Source organism: Panthera pardus, unplaced genomic scaffold (assembly GCF_024362965.1).
Source record: "Panthera pardus isolate Hobbes unplaced genomic scaffold, ASM2436296v1 HiC_scaffold_6, whole genome shotgun sequence".
NCBI classification, from domain to species: domain Eukaryota; kingdom Metazoa; phylum Chordata; class Mammalia; order Carnivora; family Felidae; genus Panthera; species Panthera pardus.
The window spans coordinates 18,156,923-18,184,851 of NW_026526991.1; the positions used below are offsets into that span (position 1 = coordinate 18,156,923).

A 27,929-nucleotide genomic window follows, 5' to 3' on the forward strand; every position below is an offset into this window, starting at 1 on the left:
ACTTACTAAGGAATTTCTCTTTTGTTTAAACCACTTTTATGCTTTCAGGTCACATATTTTTTTTATGTCTCATTTTTTGTAGAATAGAATGGATCATAGTTATAAAAAAGATCATTTTTTTTAAATGGTAGAGAAATTAGCAATTCACTCAGAATTTATCAGAAAAATCCATTTAAATAATGGTAAGAAATAAATGTAAGCGTTCTTTTTTTTTTTTTTTTTTTTTTTTTATGAAATATCAGAAGCATCTATGTGCAACAGAAGAGTCTGTAAACTCAGTTGGAGCTCCTGCGATTCCAAAAACTGGCATTTCCAGGAAACAGCTATTATGAGAAAGTGAGGCTTTTCATGCCCATTGGAATGACTAGAGTGGTGTCTCAGGACTTGAATTACGATTTAATCTATAATTAGAACGAGGCTGAATCAGTCACATTTCCTTCCGTGCCCCGCTCCTGGTGCAGGGGATTTCTGTTTGTTAAATGGGCCCAGGCTAGTTGCACCATGCACGTTTTGCAAAGTCTGAGTGATGCTCAGTGTGCGCCGAGTCACCAGAGCAGGGTCGTGGCTGGCGATCAAACTCTGATTGGTATTTCTGAGCATTTTGACCCACATGACTGTGGTCTCGTGTTTGTGTCCCTCTTGCGTCTGACGCCTGTCTTCGGAGCGGTGAGGTGTAACGGGCTGCACGGTAGGCACCCCTGGGAGGCATTTTCAGAGCACACGTGCTATCGTCCGAGGTCTGTGGACTCAGACTTCAGACTGCCTGGTGGTGGAGGAGGTGGGGGGGGGGGGGTGTGATTCCAGCGCCTGTGTGCAGAGACCCTCGTCCCAGGCCATTTCAGCACGCACCCTGCATAATCGAGTCTGTCCACCGACCGGGCTGAGGTCTGGCGGAAGGAATCATGGACTCAGAACTGCAAGACAGGTTTTCACCCCAGCTCTGCTGTTTTTAGCTGGATGAGCTTGCACACGTCCTCCAAGCCCCCGCGTCCTTATTTGTGAGCAGAGTTAAATCAGGGACTGCATACAGAAGTGCTTATTAGTGACACAGAAATATAGAGTGCTGCTGTCAGGGTGTCCGTACTACCAGAAGGTTTGGCCGAGTGACATGGCCTCTTGAGAACCAGTGTCTTTGGGCCTTGATGAGATAACTCTGTGCTGCCCTTGAGGAGTGCGGGTGCATGGCCCTGTGAAGGGACACACACGTACAGGTCTTAGCCTTCTGAGAGGCACTCACAAGGCAATGGTTTCCTCAGGCGTGGCCCCTGTGACATCAGCATCACATGGGAACTTGTTGGAAATGCGATTTCTCAGGCCTCACATCAGACCTACTGAGTCAGAAACTCTGGTGGGGCTCAGCTGTCTGTGTCTAGCTTTTCATGCTAAAATTTGATATCAGGGTAATGTTGACCTCAGAATAAGTTAGGATGTGTTCCTTCCTCTTCAGTTTTTAGAAGCGTTTTAGAAGGATTGGTGTTAATCCCTTTTTAAACGTTTGGTAGAATTCACCAGTGAAACTGTCTGTCTGGTCTTGGGCTTTTCATTGTTGGAAGGGTTTTGATTACGGATCAGTCTCCTTACTAGTCAAGAGGTCTTTTCAGATTTCCTATTTCTTCATGATTCAGTCTTGGTAGCTTGTTTGCTTCTGGCAATTTGTCCATTTCAACCAGGTTATTCAAGTCGTTCTATACTAAGTTTACAGCTTTTACAATTGTTCTTATTTCTCTAGAGTTGGTAGTAACTGCTTAAATTGTTGATTTTAGTAATTTGAGTCTTCTGGTTTTTGTTTGTTTTTAGTCAAGATAAGTTTGTCAATTTTGTTGATCTTTTTGAAGAACCAACTCTTGGTTTCGTTTATTTTTTTTTATATTGTCTTTCTATTCTTTTTCTTTTTTTTTCCTGTTTAAAAAAAATTTTTTTTAAGTGTTTATTTATTCTTGAGAGAGAGAAAGAGAGAGAGAGCGTGTGCAGAGTAGGGGCAGAGAGAAAAGGAGACATGGAATCTGAAGTAGGCTCCAGGCTCTGAGCTGTCAGCACAGAGGCCGATGTGGGGCTCGAACTCATGAGTAGTGAGATCATGACCTGAGCTGAAGTCAGACACTTAACCAACTGAGCCAGTCAGGCGCCCCCTTTTTTCCCCCTGTTTTAGTCTTTGCTATAATCTTTTTATTTCCTTGGTTCTGCTAGCTTTCAGTTCAGTTTGTTCTTTTTCTAGTTCTTATGGTGTCAAATTTGGCTGTTAATTTGAGACCTTTCTTTTTTTCTGATGTAAATTTGTATGGCTATGAATTTCCCTCTTAACACTGCACTTGCTGCATCACATAAGTTTTGATGTGTCGTGTGTGCATTTGCATTTACATTTGTCATAAGATATTTTCTCATTTCCCTTGTGATTTCTTCTTTGACTCATTGGTTGTTTCAGAGGGTGAACTTCTATGTTTTTCCTTCTGTTGTTGGTTTCTAGCTTCATTCTGTGTGATCAGAAAAGATGCTTTGTGTGATTTCAAAATGTATTACGACTTGTTGTAGGGTCTAACATAAGGTCTGTCCTGGAGGCTGTTTCATGTGCACTATGAGAAAAATGTGCATTCTGCTCTTGTTGGGTGGCATGTTCTGCGTCTGCCTGGTAGGTCTTTTTAATCTTTTCACTTCCAACCTATGTGTGTCCTTAGGTCTAAAATGAGTGTCTTGGAGGGACGCCTGGCTGGCTTAGTGGGCTCTGCGACTCTTGATCTCAGGGTTGTAGATTTGAACCCCATGCTGTGTATGGAGATCACTTAAAAATACGATCTTTAAAAAAAAATATGGAGTGCCTGGGTGACTCAGCCAGTTAAGCATCTGACTCTTGATTTCAGTTCAGGTCTTGATCTCATGGTTTGTGGGTTCAAGCCCTGCATTGGGCTCTGTGCTGACAGAACAGAGCCTGCTTGGGATTCTCTGTCTCCCTCTCTCTCTGCCCCTTTCCCATTCATGCTTGATCGCATGCATGAGGGCTCTCTTTCAAAATAATTAAAGTTAAAAAATTTTTTAAAAAAATGAGTCTCTTGGAGACAGCATATAGTTGGATCTCATGCCAGAATTTGAAAACCGCTGTTATAAAGTGATGAGATCAATTCATTACCTAAAATGTCAGAAATTATGTGGGCAATGAACATTACCCTTCAAGGGAGTCACCTTGTGAATGTAGGTACTTCTAACGTTGCTGCTGGTTTTCAAAACACATTTGGGTGCCCCTTTTGGGATAGATTTGAGAACCAGGTTGAGGCACAGAAGAAAATTAGTTTTATTATTATTAACGTATTATCATGTGCTTTAGTCTTAGGAATGTTCCAGATGACTTTTTACCTATTTCCAGAAGTAAAAGCTACCTTCAAAAGTTTGCCACCGTTGGCATTATTTAAAAGGTTGTGCCAGGGTCACCTGGGTGGCTCAGTTGGTTCAGCGTCTGACTTCGGCTCAGATCATGATCTCGAGGTTCGTGGGTTCGAGTCCCACGTCGGGCTTTGTGCTGACAGCTCAGAGCCTGGAGGCTGCTTCAGATTCTGTGTCTCCCTCTCTCTCTCTGCCCCTCCCCCACTCATGCTCTATTTCTTTCTCTTAAAAATAAACATTAAAAAAAATTAAAAAACAAAAAACAAAGGTGCCGTAGGTTTCCATGTATTCGAGGAGAAGGAGAAACATTGAAAGGTTTAAGCAAATTCAGTAGGTGAAGAGGCTGGTCATCCTTAGGACTTACAGAGTGGTGAATAGCCAACTAACTTTTAAAATTGCAAACCTGAGGGGCGCCTGGGTGGCTCAGTCGGTTAAGCGTCCGACTTCGGCTCAGGTCATGATCTCACGGTTCGTGGGTTCGAGCCCCGCGTCGGGCTCTGTGCTGACAGCTCAGAGCCTGGAGCCTGTTTCGGATTCTGTGTCTCCTTCTCTCTGTGACCCTCCCCCGTTCATGCTCTGTCTCTTTCTGTCTCAAAAATAAATAAACGTTAAAAAAAAAAAATTAAAAAAAAAAATTGCAAACCTGATACCACTTTACTCCCTAAAACCTCAAAGCTTTCCTTTCTTCTTCAGAGTAAAAGCCTGATTTCCTCCTGTTTCCTACAAGGCCCTGCTTGATCTGTCCTCCAGCCTACCTCTCTGAAGGCATGACCTACCTCAGCCCTCTCTCCTACTCTGCCTTAGGCTCCCTGTCTTGCCATTCCTTAACAGTTCTACCTCTACCCCCACCCCCAGCATGTTCCTGCCCCAGGGCCTTTGCACTTGCTGTGCCCCCCCCCCCCTTTGAATTTTTCTCCTCCCACATATTTGCATACTTTTTCTCCTTCCCTTGGGATCTCTGCTCAAAGGTCCCTTTATTGGCTTGGTATTCCTAACCACTTTGTATATATACCATGGTAACTTTCTTCCTTCTTATTCTGCTTAATTGTTGATCATTGTCTTTATCACCACCTGCTTTTATGTATTTATTACTTGCTAATTTTTTGTCTGTATTTCCCATGAGGGCAGGGTTTTGTCTGTTTTTGTCATGTTTTATCCTCAGTATCTAGAATAGGGCCTAGCAGTTGTGAGGATTGGATACATATTTGCCAAATGAGGGAATGAATGACCATTTAGTATGGTTGATTATAGATCTAAGATCTTCCAGGATATGGCTGACGTCAGATATTCTGGCTTATTGTCAAATCATGAGATTACTGTATTTGGAATGAAAAATTTGACCATGTATGTGTGTGTTGTAGGATCATTCCGAGTCTGAGATTCTCGGATTCCCCCTAACCCACAAGGCCTGACACACAGTGGGTGATCCCCAGTGGTCTGTGGATGAATTCAACAGTCAGCATTTCGGTTGAGCCTCATTCTGCCCCTGACCTAATTGTTGTTTTACAGACCACAGTTAATGATCGGAGATCCTGTGTCTCTGCAGGGGCTGTGATTCACAGCAATTATTCCCAAAACAGAAACTTTCTTTGGGTGTAATGGTCAGAGCCTGGGGCTGACTTGGTTTTAATTAAATGTAATTCATTGAATTTGGCTTGGTTAATAACTAACCATTACAACAGAAGAGTAGTTCAGTGAACACCTGTTGCATCTGGGAAAAGGTAATGAAATGGTTTAAATTCTGTTGAGACGAGCTGACTTTTTTGTGATCTTTGCGATTAGGATTTGACCCTGAAGCATGGCTGGCGAACAGGTGCGATTATCCCGGAGTTAAGATCTGAGCTCAAAATCATGAACACGGAGCAGTACATTCAAACCATGACTTGGCTGCAGACCCTGACCGGGTTATTGGAGCAGATGCAGGTTTGCGATTTTTTTTTTCTCTCTCTCCTACTTTTTCCGTAAGTCTGAAGTTAGTCCATAAATCAGAGTTATTTCAGATATTTATTCATGGTTACATGAGGTGTAAGTCACCCTGCAGAATAACTCCTGGGTTGTTTTGCCCGTAAGAGAGTTTTGCCAATTTCCCTAAAGAGAACTTTAAAAATGCCTTACGCATTCATTTGGAGAAAGAGCTTTATGGGGCCATGTAAACACAGGTGTCTCTGTAGAGTCCTCCTTCAGTGGAAATCCAAGTGTCCTCGCTTCCCCACTAAAGTTCTGTTGGGAGAGGTCCCATGGGATTGTGGGATTCGAGAATTTCTGCTAATGTTTGGGTCTAGTCCTGTTTCTGCCTTTAGCCTGCTGTGGACTTCTCAGTTCTGGGCCTCAGTTTCCCCATCTGTAACATGAAGGGTCCTGTGGAATGAATACATCAGGCTAGGCACCACAGCTGACTGGAGAGAGTCTCAAAGCAAAAGTTAAGGTCCCCGCATGCCGCCCCCATTTGGTTTTGAAGATAATACCTACAATTGGCTGGCTGGCTGGAGTTCAGTGGCCATTTTTTGCTTGTATTTTGCAAGCATTTGTATTTTGCATTTTTTGCTTTTGCATGTAAGCTATATAGCCAGGTTTGGACAGTTAGTGAGGAATGTTGTTTTCGGCGGTTTTCTGACCTGCTGCTGGGGACCCACTCCCAGTCTCCTGAAACGCCTCGCTTCCCGCTTGGTTCAGCCAGCTTATCCCGCAGCCGTCTCGGCACGCGTGCTGACTCTCTTAGGACAAGGAGCGTGGGTGCCCGCTCTCCTGGCTGACGCACCTGCAGCCTCTGGCCATGGCCTGTTGCCCGCAGCCTGCCAGCCCACTGTGGAAACGGGCAGGGAACCGCCTCGCCAGCCAGCTGGCAGCCTGTGTGGCGGCAGCTGGCGGTGAGCTCAGGAGGAGCCACGAGGGCCGGTGGCTCCAGGGCGCACATAGTCCAGAGCGTGTGTCCTCGCACGTCCCGGGCCTTGTTTCCGTTGTGCTCTGGCTCCACCTGTTCTTGGCTCGTCTGTGGTGAGGACTCGTTCTGTTTCCCGTGCTATGCTTGTCCCTGAGATGCTTTTCCAAAAATAAAAGCCATCGATTCTGGGTTAATGTGGCTTCAAGTCTGTGCATAGGTCACACGGTAACAATAGTTTACGTGTCGTATGTCAGACGTCGTGCTGAGTGCTTGCTCTGCACACATTGTTCATTAACACCCCCAGCTGCCCTGTGCGGGTGGGTCTGCTTTTTCCACTTCAGAGTAAGGGCACTGGGTGTTTGACAGGTTAGGGCAACACATCTGAGGTCGTAAGATGGCAGAGCAAGGACTTGAACTCAGGCTTGCGTGATGCTCAAGTCCGTGCCTTTGAGCACGACGTGAACGTGCTTCCCTGCTCTTTGGTTTAGAGGTCTCAGGTGTGGCAAAGACTGTTTACCTCAGGCGCAGTCCCTCGGTGATGGTGGCAGCTGGGCAGACACACAGACACAATCTGCACATGGGTAGTGTCACTGCATTTTAGCTTTGAGGGCAATTGTTCTGTTTTCTGCTCTCTGACCTATATAAAAAGTTTGATGATTAAGGAATGTGTATTTAAATTTTTTTTAAATGTTTATTTTTGAGAGAGAGAGAATGTGAGTAGGGGAGGGGCAGAGAGAATGGGAGACACTGAGCTGTCAGCACAGAGCCCGACATGGGGCTTGAACTCACAAACTGCAAGATCATGACCTGAGCTGAAGTCGGATGCTTAACCAACTGAGCCACGCAGGCGCCCCTAAGGAATGTGTGTTTTAGAGAATGGAAGTGCTGAAAATATTCTGTGACCTTAGAAACATATAAGGTATAAGGTTGAGGGAGGAAGAAAAGGGAATTACCATTCACATTGCAGACCCCATTTTATAGGAGGGGAATTTGAGGCTGAAAGATAAGTAACTTGTCCTGAATTCCAAAGTTAGTGAACAGCAGAACCAAGCTATATAGGAATGTTCTAGAAACCACGTTCTAGAACTACGTTCTAGACACTATGCTCTAGATACCATGTTCTAGATACCATATTCTAGACAGTGTTCTAGATGCTAAGGGCTTTATGTTCGTTTCTTTCTCGAAACCACTCTTTGAAGTAGGCACTAACACCCCCATTTTATACATGAAGAAGCCAAGGCACAGAAGAGAAAATAACTTGCTGAAGGGGTGGGGGGGGGGTTGCTGGGACATAGCCTCAGGCAGTCTGGCTCTAGAGTCTTAACCTCGAACTGTCGCCTCAGGCTCCGGCACTTTTGACAGCTTTCTGTCCGGTTACACCCACTGGGATATAGAGAGATACGGCAGGTAATTAAAAAAAAAATCCAAATGAACGTCATTTCTCACTGTTCTTCCTGTTCCCTTTCCACCCTGCCTGCTGCCCCCATGTTCACCTGAAAAGCTAAATGATTCCAGTGATCCTGTGTCACATGTTTCTGGAAACTCCCCCATGGGGGTTATTTTCAGAGACGTAGCACATTATTTGGACTATTTCCTGAAGAGAAAAATTTGTCCTCTGAGGCCGGGTTTGCTTTTTTTATTCGTGGAGCCAGCAGAGTGTGTCATTCGGAGCCAAGTCTGATGAATTAAATACAAGAGTATGATTTTGGTTTTAAGAAAGTGGCCGTAAGGAATGAAGAGGGTTTTGTTAGCCAGCCTTGAAGCGCAGCCCGGGATGGTGGGTTCACGGCGGCGGTGCTGGCCGATGGTGGTGCAGAGTCTTCCCAGGTTATCACGTCACGACCACGTTTAGCTCAGGGGCCGGCAGACTTCCGCAAAGGGCCAGGTCAGTCAGTATGGTGGGCTGTGTGGGCCAAGCATTCTGTCACAGCTACTCAGTTGTGCTTACGGCACAGAAGCAGCCACGGGCAACGCCTGTGGTGGTGTCCCCGTGACGTTGGTGGACGCTGAGATTTGAATTTCATGTCATTTTCATGCACGGTAACGTTGTTCTTCTCTTGATTCCTCACATCCCCGACCATTTAGAAAGGAACTTTTTCTTAAGCTCAGAAGCCGATAGAAAAAAGTGGTGGTGGGCCGGATTTGTCCTCCTCTGGTAGAGGCCGTAGGGCTGGCGAGGTCGCAGTACCCCGCTCACACTGGGTGGGAGGACTGGTGCAGCAGACGCAGTCTAGACTGATTTCAAGTCTGCAGGGCCTGCCCTGGGATGGGGGCCCACCTGCAGGGCAAGAGTGGAGAGAATTCACATGCCCTGTGGCAGCTAGTGTGGAAAAAGAGAGTGTGGGTGGGTTAACTTCGGTAATCCCCTCACCAGAGAGTTCTCCCCTCCTGCCTGAAGGGGCGGAGTAAGGGACCCTCCTGCGTAGGCAAGGACGTAGATGCTAGTTTAGGGGCTGAGATGGGTGTGTGGGCAAAGGTGGGGGTGGGGGTTCCCTCTCAGATTGACTCCTCACTCTTCTGTGCTGTCACTTTGTTTTGTCACTTTACCGAGGCGTGACCCCCACCGGGGCCTCTGTCTTGTCCTCTGTCGTATCTTCAGCACGTATGTAGCACAGTGCTGGGCACATAGTAGGTGCTGAATACATACGTGTACGTGCGCGTTTGTTTGTGTGTACGTGTGTATAAAAATGTGTTGCGGTTCCCCACACATTTCACCTTTTCTGATCTAGTCACGTACCGTGTAGAGCCTGGATTCTATAGTGAGTAATGTTTTTTATTATTAAAAAAATTTCTTTTCACGTTTATGTATTTATTTTGAGAGAGAAAGAGCACGAGCAGGGGAGGGGCAGACAGAGAGGGAGAGAGAGAATCCCAAGCAGGCTCTGTGCGGTTAGTACAGAGCCCGACATGGGTCTCTAACCCATGAACTGTGAGATCGTGACCTGAGCCAAAACCAAGAGACGCTTAACTGACTGAGCCACCCAGGTGCCCCTATAGTGAGTAATTTCTTGATTAAAATGTGAAAACTATGTTCACAGAACCCGTATCACCACCCCCAGAAGCGCTGGACGCGTCTTCCGGTGCCCCAGTAACGCACAGCCGGCCAGTGGCCATCCAGTGGTAGCTGCTTCCTGGTGGTATAGGCAGTGGTGTTGGGGAAAATATCCACATTACAGGCTCAGTGAACATGGGTTTTGTGTGAATGGCGGAGTCGCCTTAGCCAGTGACTGTTAGGCTGTTGAGCTGGGCAGATGCGATCAACAGAGTCTTGGCTCCCTCGTGAGCAGCAGATGGTTTGCTTGTTTGGTATTTTCCTCCGGGTTCCAGGGCTGCCCCGTGACCATGGATCGCAGGGAGCCCCACCTGTCCCCTGCCGTCACGCGCACTTCTGACCCTGGCACGCGTGTTTCTGTTTAGCCCCAAGAGCCTCGGAGAGAGACTTGTGAGATTCCGTTTGTGAGGTTGTGGGCAGTTGTCACTTTTCTTTTTTGCCTTTTGCTCACATTTCAGCCCAACCAGAAAATTCTGTGTTTTCCGTCTGGTTGAGGTACTGTACCTTCTTGTCTTTTACAAAACGACTATTTATTTTCTCTTGAACCCTTTGTTTTTTTTAAGTTTATCTTTTTGTTTTGAGAGAGAGAGTGAGTGAGAGTACTAGTGGAGGAGGGGCAGAGAGAGAGGGAGACGGAATCCCAAGCAGGCTCCGAACTGTCAGCACAGAGCCTGATGCAGGGCTTGAACTCAGGAATTTTGAGAACATGACCTGAGCTGAAATCAAGAGTCGGATGCTTAACCAACTGAGCCACCCAGGCATCCCTCTCTTGAACGCGTTAGAAGATCATAGAATATTCAGGAAAAACATTAAAACCATTTATAACCCTATTTTCCTTGCACAGATTAAAGAAAAACTTCCATGTTAGTTTCCAAATATATGCACATACTTTGACACGCTTGCAATTAGCGATGTGCCGTTAGACCTGCTGAAATGATTTCCACTTAACTGCCATTTATATGTTTATACCTACATGTAATATATGTAATAGGTGGTGTGTATTAAGTATGTTTATATATGTGATACATATGTGTAGCGGATACATGGCACACACATAACATGCACACATATTTTATGGCCTTCATAATACTTCAGTAGCTCCAGTTTAATAGGGGCCTTATTTAATAGGCTCATAATGTTCCATCTTGATTTGTCAAACCACGTTTCTAATGTTGCTTAGAAACTTTTGTTCTGGTGAAGAAGGCAGGACTGCAACTGCGAAGCTGAAAATGTGTTACTTCACGCAAGCGCCTGTGTGTTTGCCCTCAGGGAGTGAAATTCTTTCAAGGGAAGCTGCCCATTAAAAACCTCTCATAACCTACTGAGCTTCTTTGCAGCCACAGCATCCTCGGTAATTAGCTTGTGTCCCGTCCTGCAGGTTCACAGAGATGCTGAGTCACAGCTGGTTTTGCAGGAGTGGAAAAAGGAAAGAAAGGAGATGAGGTAAGAGGGGCCTGCTTCGAATGCGAGTCTGCCCCCCGCCTGCACCCTGCGCGGGCCACACACCTTTCCCAGGGCTGACCCGAGGCAGCCGTCCTTTCTTAGCTGCCGGGTAGGAATGTGCCCCCTTCGTCCTGGAACTAACGGTGTCCACCCTTCGTGAGGGACATGTGACATTTGCTTGAGGCAGCGGCGACCTTCCTCCCACCTCCTGCCCTTGCCTCCGGAGGCCGGGCTTGAAGGAGCTCTTCCTTCCCATCCCTCTTCCCGGCCGGCTTGACTCGTCCATTTGGGCAGCTGGTGGCCCCGCGGTCGGTCACGCCGGCAGCACGGCGTGGCTCCTGGGACAGCATAGAGGCCGGGCTCTGAACCACGGCGAGGGCTCCTACAGCCCGGCGCTCACTTGTAACCGGGAATGTGCCAGTACTCAGTGTCAGAATGTTTATTGGTGAGGCGGGCCCGCCTGCCGCCTGCGAAGTTTGGCGGGTGGGCATCTCCGGGAACAGTTGTCAGACAGAGACCCGTGGACGGTCGTGCCTACCTTAGAAGGATGCCGTGTGTGCGGACACTGTTTACTGGGAGGAACGGTCACTGCCTGGGCTCTGGCCTCTGAGCAAGGGCCAGCCTGATTGGGGGGGCAGCGTGCAGAGGGGACAGGATCCTCCCTTGGGGCTGCAGAGGCCACAGCCATATTGAATTCAGTCCTTCCTCCGCCCTCTTGGCGGAGGTGTTGGCTGCCCGGGGCTCATTCTGCCTTGATTCTTTATCTGATGTTGGTCTAAAAGTGCTGCCTGAGAGGGTGAGGGGAGGCGGGGAGGCCTGTCCTGTGATTGAACCTCGGGCCCCACGACCCAAAGGCCAGACCAGGACTCTCAGGTTGTCAGATGAAGGAGCTGCTTCCCCATCACATTCGGTTTTGGATTTAAGTCTCCAGCAACCTCACACCTTAATGAGATGTTTTCACCAAAAGTGTAAAAACCATTTATGTTGTTCTGTTTGCAGACCTAAAGGAGTTTGTGAAATTTTCTACTCTGGTTGTCACAGCATCTGCTGTGATACAGTACAGTATCACCATGTACTGTACAGGTGGCTGCTACCAGCTAGTGGCTTTTGTCACACAGCGTGTACACAGTTATGTCTTCTGCTGTGTTTGTAACTGATCTATTAACAGTCAAGTGGTATTTATCTACTTTGGGGGACTGTTCTGTGTGTAGGGGTCCCAGCCAGCAGACGGTGCGTGCGCCTATCCCGTGTGTGTGTGTGTGTGTGTGTGTGTGTGTGTGTGTGTACGTGCACGTGTGTGCACGTGTGCGATGGGGTGTTGATTTCCACACAGATGCATGGCTGCAGGGCCTTAGAGACTGGGGCGGGTGAGCGGCCTTGCAAAATGCTGTCACCTGGGCTGTAAGGAAGCGGTGAGGCCCTTGGAGCGGTGTAACGGATGATGGAGATTTATTTACGTCACTACAACATAAGCCTTAACTTCTCAGACATCGAAGTACTTTGGAGTTTCTCGTCTGGCTTTAGTTGTCTTACCTTACTCAGTTCTCACTGTAACCATATAGAAAGGGGGTCTGGATCCCATTCCATAGAGGAGGGAAGTTTGGACATGAGAACATTCTGCATCTGCCCGCATGCCCCTCTCCTCCTCCTCTGTTTTGGTTTGGAAAACATAATGGGTATGTTTAGAGGGTCATCCACATGTTATCTGGCTGGCCTGACTGGGAAATGTGATCACAGTCATTTTGATGAGTGGATGGACACAGTTTTCCTGATGAGGGGCGGGGGCTGCCCTAGGCCGGTTTTCCCCTCAACTGAGTCCTATGAAAATAAAAGGGGGATTTTTGTTTTTTTTGTTTTTTTTTGTTTTTCAGTATATGAAATTTATTGTCAAATTGGTTTCCATACAACACCCAGTCCTCATCCCAAAAGGTGCCCTCCTCAATACCCATCACCACCCTCCTCTCCCTCCCACCCCCCATCAACCCTCAGTTCTGTTTTTAAGAGTCTCTTATGCTTTGGCTCTCTCTCCCACTCTAACCTTTTTTTTTTTCCTTCCCCTCCCCCATGGGTTTCTGTTAAGTTTCTCAGGATCCACATAAGAGTGAAAACATATGGTATCTGTCTTTCTCTGTATGGCTTATTTCATTTAGCATCACACTCTCCAGTTCCATCCACATTGCTACAAAGGGCCATATTTCATTCTTTCTCATTGCCACGTAGGACTCCATTGTGTATATAAACCACAATTTCTTTATCCATTCATCAGTTGATGGACATTTAGGCTCTTTCCATAATTTGGCTATTGTTGAGAGTGCTGCTATAAACACTGGGGTACAAGTGCCCCTGTGCCTCAGCACTCCTGTATCCCTTGGGTAAATTCCTAGCAGTGCTATTGCTGGGTCATAGGGTAGGTCTATTTTTAATTTTTTGAGGAACCTCCACACTGTTTTCCAGAGTGGCTGCACCAATTTGCATTCCCACCAACAGTGCAAGAGGGTTCCCGTTTCTCCACATCCTCTCCAGCATCTATAGTCTCCTGATTTGTTCATTTTGGCCACTCTGACTGGCGTGAGGTGATATCTGAGTGTGGTTTTGATTCGTATTTCCCTGATGAGGAGCGACGTTGAGCATCTTTTCATGTGCCTGTTGGCCATCCGGATGTCTTCTTTAGAGAAGTGTCTATTCATGTTTTCTGCCCATTTCTTCACTGGGTTATTTGTTTTTCGGGTGTGGAGTTTGGTGAGCTCTTTATAGATTTTGGATACTAGCCCTTTGTCCGATATGTCATTTGCAAATATCTTTTCCCATTCCGTTGGTTGCCTTTTAGTTTTGTTGGTTGTTTCCTTTGCTGTGCAGAAGCTTTTTATCTTCATAAGGTCCCAGTAATTCATTTTTGCTTTTAATTCCCTTGCCTTTGGGGATGTGTCGAGTAAGAGATTGCTACGGCTGAGGTCAGAGAGGTCTTCTCCTGCTTTCTCCTCTAGGGTTTTGATGGTTTCCTGTCTCACATTCAGGTCCTTTATCCATTTTGAGTTTATTTTTGTGAATGGTGTGAGAAAGTGGTCTAGTTTCAACCTTCTGCATGTTGCTGTCCAGTTCTGCCAGCACCATTTGTTAAAGAGACTTTTTTCCATTGGATGTTCTTTCCTGCTTTGTCAAAGATGAGTTGGCCATACGTTTGTGGGTCTAGTTCTGGGGTTTCTATTCTATTCCATTGGTCTATGTGTCTGTTTTTGTGCTAATACCATGCTTTCTTGATGATTACAGCTTTGTAGTAGAGGCTAAAGTCTGGGATTGTGATGCCTCCTGCTTTGGTCTTCTTCAAAATTACTTTGGCTATTCGGGGCCTTTTGTGGTTCCATATGAATTTTAGGATTGTTTGTTAGATCTAGTTTTGAGAAGAATGCTGGTGCAATTTTGATTGGGATTGCATTGAATGTGTAGCTAGCTTTGGGTAGTATTGACATTTTGACAATATTTATTCTTCTAATCCATGAGCACGAAATGTTTTTTCATTTCTTTATATTGTCTTCAATTTCCTTCATAAGCTTTCTATAATTTTCAGCATACAGATCTTGTACATCTTTGGTTAGATTTATCCCTAGGTATTTTATGCTTCTCGGTGCAATTGTGAATGGGATCAGTTTATTTGTCTTTCTGTTGCTTCATTATTAGTGTATAAGAAAGCAACTGATTTCTGGACATTGATTTTGTATCCTGCAACTTTGCTAAATTCATGTATCAGTTCTAGCAGACTTTTGGTGGAGTCTATTGGATTTTCCATGTATAATATCATGTCATCTGCAAAAAGTGAAAGCTTGACTTCATCTTTGCCAATTTTGATGCCTTTGATTTCCTTTTGTTGTCTGATTGCTGATGCTAGAACTTCCAACACTATGTTAAACAACAGCGGTGAGAGTGGACATCCCTGTCGTGTTCCTGATCTCAGGGAGAAAGCTCTCAGTTTTTCCCCATTGAGGATGATGTTAGCTGTGGGCTTTTCATAAATGGCTTTTATGATCTTTAAGTATGTTCCTTCTATTCCGAGTTTCTCGAGGGTTTTTATTAAGAAAGGTTGCTGAATTTTGTCAAAGGCCTTTTCTGCATCGATTGACAGGATCATATGGTTCTTATCTCTTCTTTTATTAATGTGATGTATCACGTTGATTGATTTGTGAATGTTGAACCAGCCCTGCATCCCAGGAATGAATCCCACTTGATCATGGTGAATAATTCTTTTTATATGCTGTTGCATTCGATTTGCTAGTATCTTGTTGAGAATATTTGCATCCATATTCATCAAGGATATTGACCTATAGTTCTGTTTTTTTGTTGGGTCTCTGTCTGGTTTGGGAATCAAAGTAATGCTGGCTTCATAGAATGAGTCTGGAAGTTTTCCTTCCCTTTCTATTTTTTAGAAAAGCTTGAGAAGGATAGGTATTATCTCTGCTTGAAATGTCTGGTAGAACTCGAAAGGGGGATTTTGATTTCAGTAACTTAAAAAGAGACTCTTCTGAATTGTTCTGTCTGGCTTTGCTCTTTTCTTGCTTCTTCAGAGAAATGACCAAAAATTTCTTCAACACCCAGTTCGGAAGCTTGTTCCGCACAGACCAGAATCCCACCTACTTCCTGAGGCGCCTGTCCCGCTTTGCTGACATCTACATGGCGTCTCTGAGCTGCCTCCTGAACTACGACGTCAGCCACACGTTCTACCCCCGGCGGACTCCGCTGCAGCACGAGCTGCCCGCCTGGTCGGACCGGGCCCCGGCCCTCAGACCCCCACTCCTGCAGGAGGCCCAGGCCGAGTAAGCGGGCCCGCCCGCGGAAGAGGCCGGAAGCCGACCCCCGGCCGGCTGGACGTGTGCGGTCGACTCGTGTGCAAATGAGTGTCGCTTTCGGCCAAGACACAGATACACCTTTTGATATTTATTTGGTACCTTTGGGAGACCCCTCCCCGAGTTGTCGGGACAGACGCCGGCAGCCCGGCCTCTGCGTTTCCCGTACCGGTTGGGCTTCAGGGCAGGCCGGGTGTTGAAACTGTGATTGGCCGTCGTGTTTACCAAGGTCCGGCCCGGGCGTCCTTTTTCCGGGCCGGGTGAGACCTCTCGATGCCGGTCTCCGTTCCAGCGGCGGAAGTGCCGAAACCCTTCTTGCCTCTTCGTGGGCGAGGGGCCGAACGTTCACAGGCAGCGCTCCGGGAGCCGCAGGGGACCGCAAGCCGCTCGCCGCAGGCTCCACAGTAGCCTCGCACGGCGGCACGGGGCGTAGACGGTCCCCAAGCCGCGGCCGACTCCCCGGACCCGCGGCGCTGGGGCTTCGGTCTCCTGGCGCCTCGCTCGAAGGGAGACTCGGCCTCCCTGGGCCGTCTTCTGTGAAAAAACAGGAGGAGGCGCGGGTCCCCGACCCTCCCTCGCTTGGCCTCCGTGTCCGCTCGCTGTGCCCGCCCCCTGCCGGGGAAGCCGCGCGGTGCCACGTGTCGTGGGCGGTTCACTGCTTCCCCAGGGCAGGGGAAGAGGGGGAGCGGAGCTTCTGGTTTACTCCCCGGCCTGCAGAACAGGCGGCGTGCGTCCGGCCGCCAGCGCCCGCGGGATTTGTGATGGGCCTCGCGGGAGTTCGTCGCCCCTGAAAACGCCACCCCAGCGTTGGTTTGCTGCGCCCGTTGGCGGGCAGAAAGTGACACAGGCGAAGAAATGTCCTTGTGATGAAATGCCCCGCCGGGACCCCTGCTGGGTTGTGAGAATCTTGTCAAAACACACGCGTTAACCAGCAGTTGGGGAGGAGGCGGCCGTGTCACCGCGTAGCCCTCGCGGTTCCTCCCTGCCGTGTTTGTGTGGCTATTTTGGGAGCGTGGGTGGCTTTCTTTAGGCGGTTGTGCTGAGGGTGGGAGAGGGTAAGGGCCTGGCAGCCCGGAGGCGGCCGAGGCGCAGCCCGGCTGGCCGAGTGCCCAGCGCGCGCGACTCTCGTGCTTTACCCTGCAGCATGGCAGGTCCGCGGAAGGGGGGCTTGCGGAGAGCGCTCGCCGTGTCCGCGGTTTCAGTGTGGCAAATGTATCAGAACCAGGGGTTGATGAAATGCTAGCTTCATCAGAAATTAAATGAGTTCCCTGACATCCTTTGCGATGCCCTTTGCAATACCCTTTAGACCCAGTCGACCCGATTTGGCCCCCTTTGTTACTTGTAAATTTTTGTTATAAACACAGTATTCCATTCTTTTGTTGGGAATGGGATAGGCATTTTGTCTGCTGTGTGTTAGCTCCTATGTGTTTTGAGCATCAGAGGGTATTGGAGACGGGCATTTAATGGGCACAGGTGGATGCCCAGAACTGCTTGGTGTTAAGGTCTTCAGTGGACGAGCTGGTGCTGTTGGCCTTAGAGTTTCTGCTTGGAGAAGCTGAGCGAGGAAGCAAAAAAGTCTTTTCTTAGTTTTGATCTAATCAGGTAGTTAGGGGATGTTAGGTGCCCATTGCATTGTGTTTGTTTCCTCGAGAATGAAGTAGAGATATTTTTAAAACTGTCTTTTACGGATAGCTAGGTTAGGTGACGCACGCCTTAGGGGAGAACATTTTCTCGGGGTGAATAGTGAATTTTACAATATATTACCAATTAAGATTTCAGTCTCTGGGCCATCGGACATGGCGGGATTGAGATCTGGCGTGTGTAGCAGAAGCCTGGCATCTGTCTCAGCAGGTCCCATGGAGCACACACTTGGTGGACGGCGCCCACGCCAGGGCCAGCAGCCTGGGTCAGGACAGCCGTTTCCACGGCAAGGACAGACACGGGCATTCTCGCGTGTGCTCAGTCAGGGTGGATCGTAACCTGTCCCTCTCGGGACTCTGCTGGGACTTGGCCTGCTGCGCTGGGCGTCACGTTCTCCCCAGTTCTCTGTTGTGCACACTGATGAAAGCATATCGGTACAAGCGAAGCGAGTCTCCTTTCTACCATTAAAAAAAAAATCAGTTTGGAAAGTGAACACAATTAAATTGGTCTGCACATTGAAAAATAGCTTTGGTTAGGCTGGTGGTTCGGGGGCGGCACGTGCCTGCTGCAGAGCCCGGGTCGGCTCGTGGTACCCACAGCAGACCGCCCTGGCGGGGGCCTGCACGGCTGGCGTTGCAGCCGTTTATGGATGAAACTCGGCTTTTCAGGTATCTTAGGAGTTTGGCTCAGGGCTCCCCCTTTCCTCCTCATATAGCCTCTTTTTTCTTCTTCTTCTCTCTTCAGCTCCACTTCCTGCCATCACCATTAATGCGACGTAACATAAACCACCTGTTACTGATTCAGTCCCATCTTAGACCAAATTACTAGTTGTGTGAATGTATTGGCCCTCTTAATTATCGCAGAAGAGAAATGAGAAGTAATCTTCCCTCCTAGCTAATTGAGCTTTGGGTGAACTAAACGGCTTTTCCTCTCTCTTCCTCCCAAAGGCCTTTTAAGCAGTAGAGTGTGCTAAATATTGGACTTGATTCCCTCTGCTGAAGGCTCATTTGCTGCCAACGACCCACTCGGCGGCTCTTTTCCAGAATGCTCTAAGACTAAACTTGGCCGGAGGCAGGGTTCCTTGATTGCTCTATTCAACTACTGGGGAGCCTGTGTTTTGCCCTGTTAATACTAATTTCCTTTCGTACCAATTTTTTTTTCTCTTTCTGTCTCTTTTTTTCCTTTCTTTTTTTTTTTTTTTTTTTGCATTAGCATTTGGGAGCCTGGCTCCAAGTTTAGCTAACCTTTAACACCCTGGCGGATTAAAGAAAGGGAGTGAAGTTTCTCTGATGCAGCATTCAGCGAGCCTTGCCCGTAAAGAGCCAGATAGGAAGCACTGGCGGCTTTGCCGGCGATTTTCTGTGGCCACTGCTCTAGGGACGGGCACGCCGTGTGCCATCACCACCTGATGTACAAAAACTGCTGCAGGCTAGACTTGGCTCCCCAGCCGGAGTTTGCACCCCCCCCTCCCCCCCCCCCCGCGCGAGTGGCGTGTGGCGGTGGCTCCGGCAAGCTCACCTCGCTAAGAGCACGCAGGGGAACGAGGTCAGAGCTGCGTGCGGCCGCTGGAGAGACGCTCTGGAGTCGAGCGCGCCGTGGTCCCCTAAGCGGCTCCCCGGGCACGTGCACGCCCGTGGCCGGCGTTTGCGGCACGCAGCGTGACCGTTGCGGGGTGGAACTGGACGGGCCCGGCGCTCGCCGACTGTCCTTCGTTGCGCTGACCTGTGGTGGTGCTCGCGGACCCGATGGGCGTGGGTGCCCAGAACACCCTTCCCAACCGCAGGACTCCCCCCCTCCGGCCGCCGGGTGAGCCGCTTACCATCCTCAGCTGGTGGCCCACGTCGAGAGCTGCCCTCCAGAAAAAGCCCTGCCTCGGACCAAGTCCTGCCCCCTTCCTGGAGCAGCCGGCTCCTGCCCTGCCAGCCCCAATTCCTTCCCTTCTCGTTCCTTCTCCTCCGTTTCCGGGTGTCGATCCCAAGAACACTCCCCCCACACTCTTCCTGCACGTGAACTCCATCTGGGCGTCTGCTTCCCCGGGGACCCACCCTGCTACAGCACTTCTGTACTGTGTACTGCACGCTTGGACCCGGGCTGGGGAAACCGTGTTCTAGGTATTTAGCAGAATGGCAGGTTGTGCCTGTAGGGTATCGGGCACGACAGATGCGAGCTAGGTAGACTTACTATTTATTCTGAATGTGAATTTGCTATTTATTCTAAATGTTGATTTTCTGTTACAGGATATTGAACTTAGTGCCAAATAAAAATTTGAATTATGTCGTCCAGTTCACTAAGTCGTATGTTTTTGTGTGCTTTAGTGGCAAAGCCGTATCAAATTTAACGTGCCCTAAAAAGAACACCCTGTTGAGGAGAGGAAGACGTGTGGGTCATTTCTCGCTCCTTTTGTCCCAGCACCCCAGCAAAGCACACTCGCTCGTTTTCAGAGCTTGAAGAATGCAGTTAAGGCACAGACAGAAAATTGGCATGAGCTTCAGACTTAGGCAGGCAGCAGAGAACCCCCCCGGAGTCTCTGTTCCCTCTTGAGAGCAAGGAGAAGACAGTCATCCACGTGGTTGTCTGCAAATTACCAGGAAGGCTCAAACTTGGAAGCAATGTTTTGCGGACAGAAATTACCGAATAATACAAAATTAGGAGTGACTGCTATGAAGTCACATCGCTACTGGGTTTTGGATAAATTTATAAATATTTTGAAGAGCTTATTCTTAAAAATTGTTTCTCTGTGTGTCCATGTGCGCACGTATTTAACCACCTTATTTTCCTTGACCTCTAGATGTGCCGGGAACTGCGCCTCAGTCACTCCTCCCATGGGTAGCCTGCTGGTCTTCCTTTTTTAAAAAAAATTAATGTTTATTTTTGAGATACAGAGTGGGAGTCGGGGAGGGGCAGAGAGAGAGAGGGAGGCACAGAATCCAAAGCAGGCTCCAGGCTCCGAGCTGTCAGCACAGAGCCCGACGCAGGGCTCGAACTCACGGACCATGAGATCATGACCTGAGCCGAAGTCGACTGCTTAATCGACTGAGCCACACAGGTGCCTGTGCTGGTTTTCCTTTTAATCGCTTGCCTTTTTGCACCTGTGATAGTGGTACTGGCGGACTCACCGGACAATCTGTGCTTCATTCGTTTTGGGGAGCGATCTAGAAACGTGGCATTGCTTTCATCATGGCGTGTTGTCCTAGAAGAGATGGTGAGCTGCGCCTTTCCTGGAGTTGTGAAAAAATTTAAGACACGGGGCCAGCAGAATTTCTCACCTAACTCTGCAACACCTCTGATGACGCGGAAGTTATTTGGGCCCTGAGGGCATCCGGAGAGCCTGAGGTCTGCTCAACCCAGGCTTTCACTTCTCTGTCCACAGCAGTGATTCCCAAACCTGGCCAGTCCTGCCCCCTAGCGAACATCTGGAAGTGTGTGGTGGGTTGTTTGGGGGGGGGGGGTGCTTCCTTGTCACAGTGATGGGAGGGCCACTCTGGTCTTTAAGGGCAGGGACCTGGCGTAGCAGACATCCTGCATTGCTTGGGAGAGCTGTGCACAGTGAACAACCGTCCCAAATCTATGCATCACCACTGGGAAGTTCCAGAACATTTCCATCACCCCAAAACTAATCCCATTCCTTCCTTCCCCCTGTCCCTGGCAATCACTAATCTATGAGTTTGCTTATTCTGGAAATTTCATATAGTGGAATCATATGGTGTGTGGTCTTTTGTGTCTGCCTTCTTGGCATGGCATTTTCAGGTTTTATCCGTGGTTTCGCATGCATCGGCAGTACTAATTTTCCTTTTAGGGTGGAATGATACATCACTGGATATACCACTGGTTATCCATAAGATGATGGACGTTTGGGTTGTTTCTCCTTTTTGGCTATTATGAATAATGCTACTATGAACATGACTATATAAGTTATTATATGGAGATATATATATATATATACATACATACTTGGGTATATACTTAGGAATTTCTGGGATTTCTGGATCACTATGTTTAAGTTTTTAAGGAGCTGCCAAACTTTTTCCAAGTGGCTCCGCCATTTTCCATCTCCACCAGCAACGTACGGACCTTCTGATTTCTCCGCGTCCGTGCCAACACTTGCTATTAGCTGTCTTTTTGATTATAGCCCTCCTGGTGGGTGTGAAGCGGTATCTCGTTGTGGTTATCACATCTTCTTCAGCAAACAAGACAGAATTAAGAAAGAAGAACTTATAAGGCAGGTCTTGGCTAAATCGAAAGGCCCCGGTTAGGCCTAAAAGGTGGATTTTACCTTCAAAGTTTGACCCTTCCCGTGGCAAACTCTTTTTGTTTCCCAAAACACTGGTTTTGTTCCGTTGACTTCGTTTCTGTTCCATAAACATTTATTGAGCACATGGCACGTACCAGACACTGGGCTAGGTGCCGACAACAAAGATGGTAGAGGCGGGTCCCTGCCTTTGGGAGCTTACACTCTAACGGGGAAAGGAGACAAAGGTCATAGTTAGTGTCGGGGAGGAGGCAGTGAAGTGCCATAGAGAGGTACAAAGGAAGGACAGAGGAGCGGCAAGTCCCCTGGGTTGGTGGGCGGACTTAACGTGGCCCCTCACCCACAGAAACAAAGCGATCCTTCAGATTAACAAAGAGATGAGGTATTGCTTGAGTGCTTCATACTTTAAAACGTCCAGGGACCTTCCTTTCCGAAAGGCGACGTCCTGAGGATTCGCAGCTGACAGCCTCGAGGCGGCTCTGGCTGACGGGCAGCTGGCCGCGGGGATGGCGGGCCACTGCAGGTCTGGGCCCTCACAGCGCCCCCAGGGGGTCACTGCCATCCGGCTGCTGGTCTTCAGCGTCCTGGAAAAGAGAGGGGCCTGAAACACGCCGGGCGCGGGACCTTCCGCTTGTCAAGTCTTTCCAGGTTGAGCCTTCCCTCCGGCCACCGGTCTGAAGCCTTGAAGGGGTTCAGGACATACTACCCCAAGATATGGCACCTTGGCATTTTTAATATCTTAAGCTGAAGGAATTTTTGAAAAAAACAGGAGCAGCAGGATGGTCACTCCGACCTTCCCCTCCTTGTCCCTCCCTCTTCCTCCTATTCCAGGACAAAAGAAGACACTTATCACCAGAGACGAGGAATTTGGGGCCAGGAAATCTGCACAAACAACCTGGTTAAACTAACCCTTTATTTTCTAGTTTGCTTCACCATTTACTACCCCAAGCCCAAACCCCTGTCTCGTCCATTCTTGTTTCTTTGTGTAAAAGATAGAAAAGTTTCCTGCCCTCGGCTGTCCGGAAGGCCCCCGCATACATGTGAACTTTTAATAAAGTGTATATGCTTTTCTCCTGTGAATCTGTCCAGATTACTTTTCCCACCCAGCCAGGGACCCTAAGAGGTGGAGGAAAACCTCTGCCTTCCCTACAGCCTAAACAGTCCCTCTCCAAGTGCTCTGCCCACACGTCTGTGGTAGGAGGGTCTGTTCACGTGGCCGTCTATCTTGTGTCGGGAGGCGGGATGGTTGTTCTGGGGGCAGTCGCTGCTGCTTGAAGCTTGTGTGCCCTAGACAGGCCATTTCAATTCTGCTGTTTCCCCCTCATCTGTAAAGGGCCATAATAATATTTACCTCACAGGGAGGTATGAAGATTAACTTAGGTACTACCTTAAGGAAGGTATCGGCACCCTACAAAAGGTGGCTATTAATAGGATTACAAAACACTGCTTTCAGGGGCGCCTGTGTGGCTCAGTTGGTTAAACGTCTGACTTCGGCTCAAGTTATGATCTCACAGTTCGTGACTTCAAGCCCTGCATTGGGCTCTGCGCTCATGGTGTGGAGTCTGCTTGGGATTCTCTCTCTCTCTCTCTCTCTGTCTCTGTCTCTGTCTCTCTGTCTCTGTCTCTCTGTCTCTGTCTCTGTCTCTCTCCAACTTGCACTTTCTCTTCTCTCAAAGAAAGAAACCTAAAAAAAAGTTAAAACCTTTCAGATGAAAAATTCTTGAGCATTTGATAGAGTCCACTCAGAAGCCCTATTCCAGAGGCAGCACCCAAGCCTTGTGCCGTCTGCGGCTCTGATTGGCACCGAAGTTTCGTTAATTAGCATGAGACGTGTTCCAGATGACTGGATTGGCTACAGATATTGTATAGGCACCCCACCTTCAATAGAAAAGGTAGGAGAGTGTAGAAGGTCACTTGTGGGAACGGCACCCTCAGCTTAGGACTTCTATTCCTGGAACTTTTTTTTGCCACCCGGTCTGATGAGAAAGGTTCATCTGACTCCTGCATTTGGGATACCCTCTCTCCTGCCTCGGGAGAATCCTTCATGCCCGGGGCTGGCAGGACCCTCAGAAGGGGAGAAGCAGCTGAGAAGACCTGAAGAGCTTTGAATAAGATGGATAACATTCCCCCCACCTCCCCGGCAGCTGTTTCAATGAGGCCGATTTCCACATAACAACGCTTTTACAGAAATAAACTACTAGTTGAGCTAGGCATAGCTGAACTTACCCTTTCAATTTGGATGGGGAAACTTTTACACGGGTTTGATTAGAAACACAAAATAGGATAAGATCTGGTTATTTTTCAATCTATCGCAATAAGAACACAAGATCTTTACGTTTGGTTCACTGCAGAAAAACAGAAACGTCGATTGCACTATACGAGCTTAAAAATGGGGCGATACAGTATTTCTGTAATGTTTCAGCACCACCTTACAAGAATTCAACAACCATGACGTCTTGAGAGGAAGGGCGGCATATGTTCACGCGCAAAACAATCGCAGCAGCTCTCTGGCTGTGCTTCCTTTTTCATGAGGGTTCTAGACCAACAGCCCAGATTCAAGTTATTTCCTTCGGCCTGAGTGATGCCGTCAGCTCCGTCTGCTGAGGTACATACTAGCTGCCAATTCTTATCTTTATATAAAAAGAAGCGTTAAATGTTATCACTAGCTTCTCCCTCCAGACCCGGTAATAGATGACAGGTAGGATGTACCTTCCACATTCAGTGTGAATCAGGTACCTTGCCATGGGCTCCCTCTGGGTTGAAGTCAGTGGGGCCCCAGCTAAGCTCAGAGACCACTAATTAGAAAGAAACAAATGGTTATTTCTTGGAATACCAGAGCAGAACACGCCCCTCTAGATGTAAAAGAGCTCATCAAAGTGAGATAGGGCAACTGAAGGACTCCATAAAAATCTGCTTTTGCTCCTTTCCCGCGTCTCTTCTTGCTAGGACCTGCACCCCCACCCCGCTCCACACGTGCCTCGGAAGGCACATCCCTTATGACCTCCCTGTCAGGCGCAGGAGTTCATGATTTCTCTAGAACAGATAACATCTAAGGTGAGAATGACTGGAGTAAGCCATCATATGCTTATTCCAGACCACCTGATCTAGACACCTCTACGCCAAGGCCCTCTGGCTCCAAGGACTAACACCTGGACCCTCGTCTCTGTTCTGGCTGTTTCCCGGAAGCCTGAGAGGACGTGTACGCCAGACCCAGAACAAAGACTAGACTGACGCTCCTTTCCTGTCATGGCCTCCCGGGCACTCCGTCTGCATCTGCTCTCTCTGTATGTTCAATAAACTCTGCTCTCACTTCCTGCTGGCTCGCATTTGATTTCCAGGACCAAGGAGACTCTGGGCTGGTCCCGTGGGACCCGGCCCGCTGGCATCCAAAGGAACAAAGCTCTGAAGGCAAGAAGCAGCCCTGACAATGGGCAGAAACCTTTTGCTGACAATGTAAATAGGTTTATTTAAAAACATTTTTTTTAATGTTTATTTATTTTTGAGACGCAGAGAGAGACATGGCATGAGTGGGGGAGGGACAGAGAGAGAGGGAGACAGAATCCGAAGCAGGCTCCGGGCCCTGAGCTGTCAGCACAGAGCCCGACGCGGGGCTTGAACTCACAGACTGTGAGATCATGATCTGAGCCAAGGCCAGACGCTCAACCAACTGAGCCACCCAGGCGCCCCAACTTTTTTTATTTATTGAGAGACAGAGCATGAAGATGGGAGGGGCAGAGAAAGGGGGAGACACAGAATCTGAAGCAGGCTCCAGGCTCTGAGCTGTCAGCACAGAGCCTGGCACGGGGTTCGAACTCACAAACTGTGAGATCATGACCTGAGCTGAAGTCAGACGCTCAGCCAACTGAGCCACCCAGGCGCCCCTAAAAACATTTTTTAAAGTAGGTTCCATGCCTAGCATGGGGCTTGAACTCATGACCCTGAGATCAAGAGTCACATGCTTGGGGCAGCTGGGTAGCTCGGTTGGTTGAGTGTCCAACTTCAGCTCAGGTCTTGATCTCAGGGTTCATGAGTTTGATTCCTGCATTGGGCTTGCTGATGTCAGCACATAGCCCACTTCAGACCTTCTGTCCCCTTCTCTCTCTGTCCCTCCCCCACTTGTGTTCCCTCTCTCAAAAATAAATAAAACATTAAAAAAAAAAAAAAGAGTCGCATGCTCTACCAACTGAGGCAGCCAGGCACCCCAACAATTTAAATATAAGTTTAAAGCATAACATGAGAAAGAAAAAAACCCTTTTTCGGGCCTGAGTCTTATTTTGCACAGGCTCCCTCACAAATGTGTGTGGCAGAATGAAGCTCAGGATTTGTGCATGTAACGTGTCACTTCTCACCTGGTCACGAGGTTGGGGGTGGGCAACCTCTGGTTCTCCCTGATTACCTCTAATTGTTGGAGACTTCAGTCCCCCTGAGAGAACTCGGGGACACTGAACAGCCAGCATGGCTTCAGTCAACTTGCAATACTGGCTTTTTTAGGCTTGTTGCCCCAAGAATGTTCTAGAAATGTGCTTTTCTTGGCGCAAAGCTTTCCACTTGGATTTGCTGAAAGACATTATTTACCCACAACTGACTCTGGTTCTAGGTAAAGAAGCAAACTCACCATGAAGGGGTCGCAGGAACGTTCTGGGGGAGCAGAGGGAGTGCTCTCATACAAGGGATTTGGTATATTCTCAGGCTGCTGCTTCCCAAGAGCTGCAACGTTGATATCCTCTTCGGACTGCTCAGAAAGACAAGCAGAGGCTAGAGCCAAGATGTCCCCAGGGCAGGAGCGGCTCATTCAAGCCAGCAGGAAAAGCCAGCCATGCCCCACCTCCCCCTCCGGGAGCTTTGTCTTTGTAACAGTCCTTGACTGGGACCAACATGCACCGCTCGGAAATGTTCAGCGCAGTGACTCAATCTGTCCGTCCAGGTGTCACCACCACCCAAATCAGTGTGTAGGGTGTTTCCCATCCCCTCCCCCTTCCCCAGGAAGTGTCCTCACGCCTGTGCCCGCCAGTACCCAATTCCAGCCAGGGTAACTGCTATTCCGACTTTCATCACCCTGGAGTGGTTTTCCCTGTCCTTGAACTTGACATAAAAGGGCTCATACAGCATGCACACTGTTGGTAAAAGTCCTGGAGCTTATTAATAGGCAGGTGACCTGTTATGAGGAACCGGCCTGCCACCGGGGCTCTGCACCGTCTTCACCAGGCAGGTGTGGGGGCAGCCGGGGCACAGGGTGGGCCGGGCGGGGGCAGAAGGCACATGAGGGAAGGTGCTCAGCCGTGGGGTCGCTGCCAAGCCCAGTCCCCAGAGTTACCTATCCCCTGCTCAGCCAAGACCTGCTGACCCACATTGGGCCCAGCAGTTCAAACGGGGTGACATCTGAGGCTGGCTGCACCGTGGGGCCTGACCGTGCAGGTCCCGACCCTGTCCTCCACCCCCAGAGTCAGCCGGCCTTGAAGCCCCCACCGATCACAGTGGGTGCTTGTCTCCCGACTCCTCCAAGGTGAGCGACCTTCCGGGCGTCTGGTGAATGTGCCTCCAAGCCAGACCCCTGCACGGAGGCTCCGAGAGCCAGTGCTGCTGGCAGCCCATCGCCCTCCTCACCGAAGCCCCCTTCGGCCGGGAAGAAGGGCTTACGGCTACACCGTGGCTCCTGTCCCAGCCGGAGACCCCCCAGGACGTGGGGGGTGCGCGCCGAGCCCCCAGCTACCGGGTGAGCTCAGTGAAGCCACCGGTCAGCTGAAGGAGCCCAGAGCCAGGGGCTGGAGTGCAGAGAGCGCCCCACCACCATGCTCCCGTGTTTCTCTCTCTCACCTCAAAATGCTGGAAGCCAATTGTTCTCCGGTTTAGTCGAAAGTAAGAATAGGCAGCCAAAGCGGCGGCTCCGACGATCAGGATGGAGGCAAAGAATATCCCTGTTCCCAAGCCAGCGTGGACTGAGGCCTGCACACAGAAAGGGGAGGCGGTGATGCTTAACACAGTGCCTTCCGAGGAGAGGGGTGCCTTCTGGAGCCCACCCCATTCTTGCTGGCCTGAGGCATCTTGGGGGCCAGTTGGGATAAAAATAAAGATAAGACAGGTAACCTGTATTTAGCCCTTGCCACTGCCAAGGTCTGTTCTAAGGCCTTTCCAGTTAAACCTAGAATAGTTCCAAGAGATAGGGAGTTATTACTGTTTCTGTGTTTACATGGTTGGGAGGGGTGCGGTGGTGAGGCACAGAGAGGGTAAGTGCTTGCCCAATATCATACAGCCAAAGAGGAGTAGAGGTGGGCTTTGAACCCAGCCTAGCTTTGGAGCTTGTGCAATTCCCCAGTGTGCTATGGCGCTTCTCAGTAGCCAGCTGGGCTCACCTCTCCCTCACACTTTTATTTTTTATTGTTTTAATTTTTTTTAATGTTTATTTTTGAGACAGAGAGAGACAGAGCATAAGCAAGGGAGGGGAGAGAGAGAGATAGA

At 48.8% G+C, this 27,929-nt stretch overlaps 2 protein-coding genes across 5 annotated transcripts in view; one reads left to right on the forward strand and one right to left on the reverse strand.

Annotated features, from left to right (window-relative positions):
- NT5DC3 (5'-nucleotidase domain containing 3) overlaps positions 1 to 27,929 on the forward strand; it is an 88,228-nt gene that overhangs the window by 45,056 nt on the left and 15,243 nt on the right. Inside the window, exons 12-14 of one of the 2 annotated variants that reach the window (XM_019446619.2) lie at positions 5,155 to 5,295; positions 10,684 to 10,748; positions 15,305 to 19,506. In XM_019446619.2, coding sequence (XP_019302164.1) covers positions 5,155 to 5,295; positions 10,684 to 10,748; positions 15,305 to 15,557 — 459 coding nt within the window. In that variant the 3' untranslated portion in view covers positions 15,558 to 19,506. Of the gene's footprint in view, positions 1 to 5,154; positions 5,296 to 10,683; positions 10,749 to 15,304; positions 19,507 to 27,929 lie in introns of those variants that run through there. The other variant, XM_053895984.1, reaches the window with a different exon arrangement.
- Positions 21,567 to 27,929, reverse strand: part of STAB2 (stabilin 2) — a 164,681-nt gene continuing 158,318 nt past the window's right edge. For all 3 annotated transcript variants that reach the window (XM_053895983.1, XM_053895982.1, XM_019446618.2), the window contains 3 exons: positions 27,288 to 27,416; positions 26,089 to 26,205; positions 21,567 to 22,057 (listed from right to left, as the gene is read on the reverse strand). In XM_053895983.1, the coding sequence (XP_053751958.1) occupies positions 22,007 to 22,057; positions 26,089 to 26,205; positions 27,288 to 27,416 (297 nt within the window). In that variant the 3' untranslated portion in view covers positions 21,567 to 22,006. The remainder of the gene's footprint in view (positions 22,058 to 26,088; positions 26,206 to 27,287; positions 27,417 to 27,929) is intronic.